Here is a 10,364-nt window from a genome sequence, read left to right as displayed (position 1 = left end):
AAAAGGGGATCTTAAAGGGTACTTACCTGTTCACCTGAAAACAAGAAAAGAGTTAACTCAAAAGGGAAAATAGTTCAAATAAATAGGTCTAATCTGTCAAATTAAGGCTATTAACCTATGAAACTACAGACCGGTCTTAACTTAAACAAACAATATCTAGTTGACAAAACTAACTTGAAACCTAAACCTAAAACAATCTGTTCTAGGGAAAGGGATAAACAAGGATGGTTTACGTGTAACTTACCTGCCTTCCACCTACTGTAGATATTTTGTCTGTGTATGATCCATTGTTGTCAGTAAACTGCCGGCTTGTTCAATCAAAAGCTCTAGTCTCTGGTCTACTATTTTATTTAACTCAACCACTCCTTCGAACCTAGAACTGGTCCAGTGGCTTATAGTTGCCTGTGATACAGTGACACGAGTGCTACACAATGGCTTCAGTGATCTATGTAGTGAATATGATCTTCCAGGAACTTAGTTTAAGATCTGCCATGCAAGCCTATGGAGTTCTCTGGGGTTCAGCACTTCCCACCCATAAACTGCACACGATATTGGCTAGAAAGGGGCACAAGAGGGGATTGGTTTCTGCCTTATATTAAATTCTCTTTGTAGCAACTTACAATTCTCTACCAATACAAAACACCTGGGGTAGAGACCTATGCAGTGTGGGTGTTGAGACTGGTGAGATCTGCGGGGACACGGTATGGGGCAACTTAAGTCAACCCATACACTATAAATTTGTGCATCGGGTATATCTTACCCATAAAAGGCATCATTTGATGAAAATTATTTCATCCCCGAATTGTGATCTTTGTCCCCAGGGATCTCGAGGCTCTTTAAAACACATGTACTGGGACTCTGGAAGATTCTGGAAACATGTGTCTTCCACTCTGAGTGATATACTTGATGCTACTATACCTTACTTACCTGGACTCTTAATTCTGAATGACGATTCCACTGGATGCACTCCTCCTTGGACATTAGTCATATGGAGTGGTCTGTAGCCAGAAGCGGTTGAACATGATCATTGTAAATTAAATGCAAATTCCATCACTGTGATGTTAATAGAATTTGCCTAAAATTTGGTAAAAAAAATATATATACAAACAGTCAAACTGAACAAAAATATAAATGCAACACTTGTTTTTGCTCCCATTTTTCATGAGTTGAAATAAAAGATCTAAGACTTTTTCTATGCACACAAAAGGCTTATTTCTCTCAAATTTTGTTCACAAATTTGTTTAAATCCATGTTAGTGAGCACTTCTCCTTTGCCAAGATAATCCATCCACCTGACAGGTGTGGCATATCAAGATGCTGATTAAACAGCATGATTATTGCACAGGTGTGCCTTGGGCTGGTCACAATAAAAGGCCACTCTAAAATGTGCACACCGGCACACCTGTGCAATAATCATGCTGTTTAATCAGCATCTTGATATGCCATGGAAAATTTGAAAGAAATAAGCCTTTTGTGTGCATAGAAAAAGTCTTAGATCTTTTATTTCAACTCATGAAAAATGGGAGCAAAACCAAAAGTGTTGTGTTTATATTTTTGTTCAGTGTATATAGACCTAGGCCTTAATGTTCGGCTTTCCAGGCAAACAACCAAAACTCAATATTCAAGAAGCGTCAAGACGAGGCCAAGATATGAAAATCTGCAGACAGTTTATTAAATTGACAAATTTGATCTGTACAGCGAAATCAAATCTCACAATGTTAAATCTGTTACATCTCAATATTACATGGCATAATCTCAAACAAAAAAATCGCACATCCATAAACTTAGTACACAGAGAAAAAACAAAATTGGTTATCATAGCGTTCATAATGACTTGTTTAATCGCTCTGATTCAAAGAAGTCTCACCTCCAACAGACAGACAGACAGACAGACAGGCAGACAGGCAGACAGGCAGACAGACAGACAGACAGGCGGACAGGCAGACGGACGGACAGACAGACAGACAGCTGATTGGCTAAAGGCTTCCAGGAGACATTTCTATTGGGATCAAAGCTCCATAATGTGTCCACAAATGATTTGCAGGTTGTGCTTGTATATCAACGTTTGTGAATGTGCAAAAAAGATTTTGCACATCAACTTGTCATCAACTGTTCAACTGTCAGAAGCAGAACTGAGCTGTGTCTGATGCTTCTGTGTAAAAAAATGTATATGCAACTACAACTCTCTTTTAGACATTCACAACGTGAATATACAAGTACAACCTGCAAAACATTTGTAAAGAATATCACTTATGTGTGTAACATTATGGAAGTGATTTGATCCCATTCTGTTGGTTCTTGGCTGTATGTTTCCCCGCTCCTCCTCAGTCTAACTTTCCTACAAACAACTCCAGCAACTCGTCACCAGCAGTCAGCTCATCTCGGCCCATCTGACGGCCAATCAGATACCGATTGCCGTTTCCTCACTGAAGTCAAACTGCTTCTTCCAACTCTTCCTGTAGTTTGGAGATTAGACTCTTCGCCGTGGGACTCGAGTCAGCCGCTCTGCACATGTGCAGTACATGAAGGAGAGAGAGTGAATCTGAAGCTGAGACAGACTGGACCGGCTCAGCTGAACCAAACATACAGCAAAGACAACGTGAAGCCAAAACTCCATTCTACTTTTCCATTCTCCTCAGCTCATACGTCCATATGTATGCGGACGACTCTGTCCTTTACTACTCAGCCAGAACTACAGAGGAACGTCAGCTGGCAGCTGAGGACATGACAAGAGCTGCCTTGTGGTTTAGAGACTCTCCACATCCCCAGAAAACCAAATTCATGCTCTTTGGGCTCTCTCAAAAACTTAGAACTGGATACTTCCTAACTATCAGTGATGGGATCAACTCTTATGAACTCATTATGGAGCCACTATCTGGAACCAACTAGACAGATCCACCAGGGAACAAACAACCGTGCAGGCCTTCAAACATGAACTCAAAGCAGGACTTTAATACACACACATTGCCATGTTTGTAATTGCAATTGTTTTTAACTACTGTTTTTAACTGTTTTGTCTCGTTTTAGTATATGTACCCAGGACTCCGTGGAAACCAGTGTAATTACTGAGCAGACTATCCTGGTAAAATAAAGTTGAACTGAACTGAACTTCTCTTATTGCCTCCTAGCAGTTCTCTATTAGATTTGGACATCATAACATGTAAAGCTCTGACACTTTACTCTTCACTGTTTGCTGCTTGTAATGTTGGTGATAGAAAACATTTGGGTTTATTCTACTGTTGCTCTCAGTTCAAGTCGCTCGCTAAATGCCTCAAATGTCAAATTTAAGGCAGGGAAAGCAACAACTTCCCAACACTCTGCTGCTGTCTTCTCAAACCAAATCAATGACCATAAGCAACTCGACTGTAGAAGCTACTGGACTGTAGGAGACATTTTTGGGTGGAAACAGAAGAAGAAGAGGCTGACATCACAGTCACTTCCTGTAAAACAACTCTGTTTAGAAGCAGTTCTGGAACAACATGGAGTTTTCCATAGAGCGGGTTGAACCGCCGTCACATGACCGGCTTCAGGTTCTGTCTCTGTCAGGACCGGGATCGACTGATAGTGATGAGACATCTGTTTATCTGCTGATATGATTCCATACGTGATCAATGAACCAGGATACAATGTGATCAATAAAAGTTCAGTGACAACAAAGTCTGACTGTGCAGAATTCTGTTTATTTCTGAGACTCAAATCTTTCTAGTGATGCCATTGGCTGCTAGAATGAAAACAATTTAAAAATGTCATTACAAAGTGACAATAATATAATTTGGATGGAGATCTTGTGAAACTGTGATGGTCAAGAGTCTCATTAGTGATTACTACAGCAGAATAACATGGAGCTGATATCACCATTCATGTTCCTGACAGCAGAATAACATGGAGCTGATATCACCATTCATGTTCCTGACAGCAGAATAACATGGAGCTGATATCACCATTCATGTTCCTGACAGCAGAATAACATGGAGCTGATATCACCATTCATGTTCCTGACAGCAGAATAACATGGAGCTGATATCACCATTCATGTTCCTGACAGCAGAATAACATGGAGCTGATATCACCATTCATGTTCCTGACAGCAGAATAACATGGAGCTGATATCACCATTCATGTTCCTGACACAACAGACGGACTGACACATTTTGTGTTGAGATATATTGAATTTAGATATTTCGTCCCATCAGTAGTTTTTGACAGTCGTTACTGAGCGTCAACAGAAGGAAAGATGGTCCTGTCCTCACCTCTTCCTCCCTGACAAAACAAAGGAAAGGCTGATTTCTGTGCAGGCAGTTCAGTCTGCATCACTTTACATTCTGTCATTCAGCAGATTTTGTCCAAAGAGACTCACGATAAGAACATTTTGTCAACAGCAGTCAAACTGACTGTATATCACAGTCTTCCTCAGTGAAGCCTAAGCATTTATATAAAGTCAACTATGAAACCAAGCGGTCAAAACCTCCGGTGAATTCTGAAGCCAATAAGTAAGAGTCAGCAGGCGGCGATTCCTCTAACGTCCACTAGAGGCTCCAGAAAGACTCCAAACCTCCAACTCCATGAAGTCAACGGACCACAACCGACTTCTGATCAAAATATAAAGTCAATACATTTTCTCTACAAGAGGTTTTGGTCTCAGCAGCTAATTTCATTTCTTCTAATGTGTGTCCTTATGGAGGTTTTCAAAATAATTGCGTCATTAACAGGATGTAACAGTTATAAAACGGGGTTCTTTTCCTAGTGATTGACAGGTCGCTGCTTTGGCTCCAAAAAATTTCAACATGGCGGCGATCGTAAACCCGATCTTTAGGATTCAAAACCCTTCAGAACCCTCTGGGTGAAGAACTCACTGCATTGACATGATGAATATTTCCTTTTGTCGTCACTCTTCCAACATGGAGGCGTGTCCATCGTAACCACGGCAACCCCTCCAAATATTTAGTGACAGGTTGAACTGACGGTGTTTGGTGGGTTGAAGGCAACAGAGAACACAGACGGAGACGAACCAGTGAAAATCTTTACATTCCACTAGAGCTGCTGACATCACAGCTTCCAGCTCACCTGACCTTTGACCCCTGAACCTCAGCACACCCAGCTGTGTGGGAGCGGCGGGAGTAAGTCGGACAACTAGAGAAAGTGCAGCGCTCGCATACATGTACACACACACGTACACACACACGTACACACACACACACACACACACAAATGAGGACTTCATGGCAACTCAGAATCAATCATTAGTAAACAATAAATAAGGCTGTTTCAAAACAACAAAAAGTGCAATGATTTAAGTAGCATGAAATTCTAACAAACGACATTCCCGATAATGGAGACAAGCTTGACCGTCTGGCAGAGTGACACATCTCATCATCTTCATCATCATCATCATCATCATCCAGTGAGGGTTTTCAGTAGTACGTGACGTGGGACCCGCTGCAGGAGGGGAGCAGCTGGACCGGAGGCTTCATGATCGATGGGAAAACGTTTCAAAGCAACAAAAACGTTTCAGATTTTCTGCCTGAAGCTCTGAAGCTGCTCCAGAAGGAAAGATCCGGTCCGCCTCGATCCGCCTCAGTTCACCTCAGTTCGCCTCAGTCCGCTGGTCTGCCTTCGCTCTACAAGCTCCGATCCCCTTTCAACATGAGAAGTCATCCGGACGCAGAGTCAGCAGCAGCTCAGTCACATGATGAAGAGTTTATCAGAAACTTAAAGATGCGGGGTCATTTCTCCCATCAAACCCCAACAGCTTCCTGGGTAAAAGCACATTTGCTTCGGGGTAAAAATTACCATCAAAGGTTCAGAAGATCCACGGCGGCCATGTTTAGGAAAACATGCTCCGAACTGAGAGACGCTCGATGTTCTCCTGAGGTTTGGACGTGACCGATAGGGACAAGGGAGCGGGGCAGGGGGAGGAGCTCCAGATACGGGCGTTGGCGCTGCGGAGAGCGGCCGGTTACGGACGGGAGGGTGGAGGGGCGGGGCTAGGGTTCGGGGAGGGGCGGGGCTAGGCGGCAGGGTTCGGGGAGATACAGGAAGTGGGAGGAGCCAGTCTTTTCTGAAGCGTCCCGGCGTTCCTCCTCTACCTGTCCTTCAGCTCCCTCGTCACGCGCTTGGTGATGCGACCGCACAGCAGCCCCACCAGGAAGAGCACGCACACGCTCAGAGCCACCATGAACAGGATGTAGTTCTTGGAGGGCGACGTCATCACCTGCATGGCGAGATCTGAGAAGCCTTCTGCTGGCGCCACCTGGAGGAGGAGGGGAGATATAGAGGTTGGTGTGTGTGTGTGTGTGTGTAGTAGGGATGTCTGGTCCCTGATAAACAAGACAGAGGAGGAGGCTGGTTCTACTGGGAATCTGTAAATGATCGAGTGTGAAGAAGGGCATTGTAAATGTAAACTGTTGTCATGGTGGGCAGTCATGGTGGGCGGAGTCATGGTGGGTGATGTCATGGTGGGTGGAGTCATGGTGGGCGGGGTCATGTGGGCGGGTCATGGTGGGTGCGGTCATGGTGGGCGGAGTCATGGTGGGTGTGGTCATGGTGGGTGGAGTCATGGTGGGCAGAGTCATGGTGGGCGTGGTCATGGTGGAATACAGTGTTGATTCATCGTCTTCTGGAATTTTCTGCTGGCATGAAACCAGGGCAGCAACAATTTTGATCTTGATAATATGGAGTATAAATCATCAGTTTAAACAGTCAAGGTGTGCAGGCATGGCCGTAGCCAGCTATGAGGTCACCGAGGTCCGGACCTCGGTAATTATTTCCTAAAACAAGACTAGGTCAAAACCTAGTATATGGCTGGACTGTGTATGAAACGCTAGAGGGCTTTTAATTTGAAACGACGGATACAGGAAGTGGCGACACCCGGCCGAGGTGAGTGTCTCTCCCCTGTCTGTGCATCGACCAGGCAGCCTACTGTGTGTGTTAAGTAAAAGGTTAAGTAAAAGATAAGTTATTGCTGAGAAGCTTTCATTAACAACATTAACTAGAGCATCAGTGTTGATACAGTATGCAGCATTTCACTTATCTGAAGAGTGCAGGACTCAAGGCTAGCTGGCTTGAGGCTGATAGCTAACTAGCTAGTTAACATGGAAACACTTTAACAGCAAAGAGAGAGGCCAGGCTGACAGTTGGTTTTCTCAAATGAAATTCTGTAATTAATATTTTTTACATTGATAAAATTATTTGGCTTAAGAAGTTCCTGTCCTTTCACATTTTCAAATGCACAGATTTAAAAACAAATCTTATAGAAATTAAAAGCATGGAAAATAAAAAACTAAAAACCATCTAAGTACTCAGATTATTTAAAATGTTATACGCCAGCTAGCCTTCCAAAAGGTAATGCATGTTGTGAAGATTAGTATACCAATATTTCCCTGTCGCATTTGCACTAACTGATCATAACTTATGTGTGTCTGTATCGGTCTTTCTTATTTTATGTAATTTCAGTGAGCCAAGAAGTGAATTGGAGGGAAAGACCATGATGTATGCAGGAAATCAACACAAGGGAGGCTAGTGAACGGCCTGTAGTTAGTGTGTTCTTCAACCAAACATCACACACACACACACACACAGAAGAGTGAGAAGAGTAAATTGTGACAAATTGTGCAGCTTTAATAAAAGTATTTTTGCCAACAGGTCCCTCTGTATGTATTTAATTATAGATAATGAGTTTGTGTGTAGTGTATAGCTTGGGTTGTGTTTGTAGGTGTCATTTTGATATGAATTTTGCTCGTCCAGAAATGCAGTAAATAAGCTCCATTAAAAGAAAAAATTCTGGACCTCACTAATTTCTAAACCCTGGCTACAGCCCTGTGTGCAGGTGTTCACCTTGGCAGCGTAGCTCCACATGTCGATGCGGTCCTGAAGTCTCTTCTTACACTCCGGCTGCAGACGGACTCTCTTGTCCTGTAAGGCCTCCATCAGACACGACATCTCTAGAGAGAGAGAGAGAGAGAGAAAGAAATAAGAAAAATAAATAAAGGAACACTGGGAAGCTTTTTACAGCAGCTTTGAACAGTGCTATACAGATAACATGTATTATTATTATTATTATACAGTTTGAAGTACTGACGGCGTCCTCTGCCGGGGGCGATGGCGGCACAGTGATGCTTCAGGTCCAGAGCGCAGGCCGTGTGGAGGACCGGGTCCACAAAGATGTCCGCCTTACTCTCCTTCAGCATGTTCAGAACTTCCTGCACAGAGGAGACCGAAGGAGGAGAGACGGAGGAAACTTCAACACAAACACACCAAATCCATTCAGACCATATGATGAGTCAGCCGACTTGATGTCTAAAGTTAGTAGACAGTGACAAGTGTTTGAATGAGTCTCTGTGGCGTCCTGCTGGCTCAAGGCGCGCACCATATAAACACTCGGGGTACACAAACAAACCTGTATTCTGTTAGCAGAAGAACAGCTGCACCTTCTTACAGGTTGAGGCTGTATGATTTCATTTCATCTCAATGACATTAACAATCTCTCTTTCAAGGGAGACCTGGCCAAGACAGCAGCATCAAGACAAACAAAAGTTGCAGACAAACAACATAAAAAATGTACAAAAGCAAAATATAATAAGAATCACATAAAAGCTAAGAGCAAAGCCAAAATTTGCTATATAAGTGCTAAAAGGCAGCAGGCTCAGGACCCAAAGTTATAAATCTAGTAATAGTAATAGGACAGCAGTATGCTAGCTGCAGGACAGGAACAGGATAGTATGCTAACTGCAGGACAGTAACAGGACAGATTATGCTAGCTGCAGGACAGTAACAGGACAGATTATGCTAGTTGCAGGACAGGGACAGGACAGATTATGCTAGCTGCAGGACAGTAACAGGACAGATTATGCTAGCTGCAGGACAGGAACAGGATAGTATGCTAACTGCAGGACAGTAACAGGACAGATTATGCTAGCTGCAGGACAGTAACAGGACAGATTATGCTAGCTGCAGGACAGTAACAGGACAGATTATGCTAGCTGCAGGACAGATTATGCTAGCTGCAGGACAGTAACAGGACAGATTATGCTAGCTGCAGGACAGATTATGCTAGCTGCAGGACAGTAACAGGACAGATTATGCTAGCTGCAGGACAGATTATGCTAGCTGCAGGACAGTAACAGGACAGATTATGCTAGCTGCAGGACAGTAACAGGACAGATTATGCTAGCTGCAGGACGGGCCTGTACCTTCTTACAGGCTTCCTGTTTGATCTTCAACAGGTTGACCTTCAGACACTCCTCCACCTGACCGGTCTGCTCCTGAGCCGCCGCCTCCTCCGCACACAACCTGGAGATCTGAGCAGGACAAAAAGGAACAAAAGGACGAGGAGAAATATGGACAGAAAAAGAGATGAGGGAGAAAGACCGTTGGTTTGATAAGACAGAGGCAGAGACAAGAATCCACCATGAATTCACCATGGGGTTGAATGACAAATGAGAGGAGATTAACACTTTGGGCTGCCACTGTGTGTGTGTGTGTGTGTGTGTGTGTGTGTGTGTGTGTGTGTGTGTGTGTACCTCCTCTGTGCAGTGCATCTGCAGCTGTGGGTCCAGTCTGTAGTCCAGAGCCGACTCCTGCAGGATCACTCTGATCTGGTCTTCACAGTCTGGTGACAGCCGCTGCTCAGACAGGAAGAAAACACTTGACTGCTTTTTATTAGAATAAAATAATATAACCAGTGAAAAAAAACTCCTGTCTGTCTGTCCTGAGCTCATCCCACTGGAAATAAAGCAGCGGCCCGTCTGTGGGTCCCCAGCCCTAGTTTGGAAACGCTGGACTCACCTGGTCGGCGTATTTGAGCTTGAGGCAGGCGATGACCTGTCCCTCCAGCTCGCTGTCCTCGCTCGCTCTGTTCAGGATCGACTGGCAGAACTTGGGGATGTCGGCCCGACAAGCTTTCCTCAAGACCGGGTTCAACCTGTAGTCTGGGGGGGGGGGGGGGGAGGGGAGTGTGTGTGTGTGTGGGGTGGGGTGGGGTGGGGTGGGGGGGGGGGGAGTGTGTGTGTGTGGTGTGGGGTGGGGTGGGGTGGGGTGGGGTGGGGTGGGGTGGGGGGTCAAATCATTTTCAGGTTGACTACACATCGACTGCAATAACAGCAGTGCTGATTAAAATGAGAGAGATGGACGAATAAAACAGAGGAGAGCCTGAAGAGTCAAACCTGTCCAGACCTCTGTGTGTGTGTGTGTGTGTGTGTGTGTGTGTGTGTACCTGTGTTCTGGGTGATCTGTCTCTTGGTGATCATCTGTTTACACTTGGGATCCATCAGTTCACTGTTCTTGTTCTGTTTCAGACACTGAAGAACGTTCCGGGCATCAGCTTCAGTACAGAACCGCTGAGACAGAGAGAGAGGAGAGAGGGGGGGG

General features: G+C 44.5%; 1 protein-coding gene across 4 annotated transcripts in view; it reads right to left on the bottom strand.

The window, feature by feature from the left end:
* Positions 1–6,081: 6,081 nt before the first annotated feature.
* Positions 6,082–10,364, bottom strand: part of LOC139919600 (Golgi apparatus protein 1-like) — a 38,209-nt gene continuing 33,926 nt past the window's right edge. For all 4 annotated transcript variants that reach the window (XM_078291180.1, XM_078291208.1, XM_078291246.1 and 1 more), the window contains 7 exons: positions 10,210–10,333; positions 9,783–9,925; positions 9,518–9,619; positions 9,188–9,295; positions 8,077–8,197; positions 7,833–7,939; positions 6,082–6,249 (listed from right to left, as the gene is read on the bottom strand). In XM_078291180.1, coding sequence (XP_078147306.1) covers positions 6,082–6,249; positions 7,833–7,939; positions 8,077–8,197; positions 9,188–9,295; positions 9,518–9,619; positions 9,783–9,925; positions 10,210–10,333 — 873 coding nt within the window. The remainder of the gene's footprint in view (positions 6,250–7,832; positions 7,940–8,076; positions 8,198–9,187; positions 9,296–9,517; positions 9,620–9,782; positions 9,926–10,209; positions 10,334–10,364) is intronic.

This window comes from Centroberyx gerrardi, chromosome 1 (genome assembly GCF_048128805.1).
Source record: "Centroberyx gerrardi isolate f3 chromosome 1, fCenGer3.hap1.cur.20231027, whole genome shotgun sequence".
Classification (NCBI taxonomy): Eukaryota; Metazoa; Chordata; class Actinopteri; order Beryciformes; family Berycidae; genus Centroberyx; species Centroberyx gerrardi.
The sequence above is the reverse complement of the archived record's forward strand: the minus strand, read 5'-3'. Positions and strand labels throughout refer to the sequence as shown.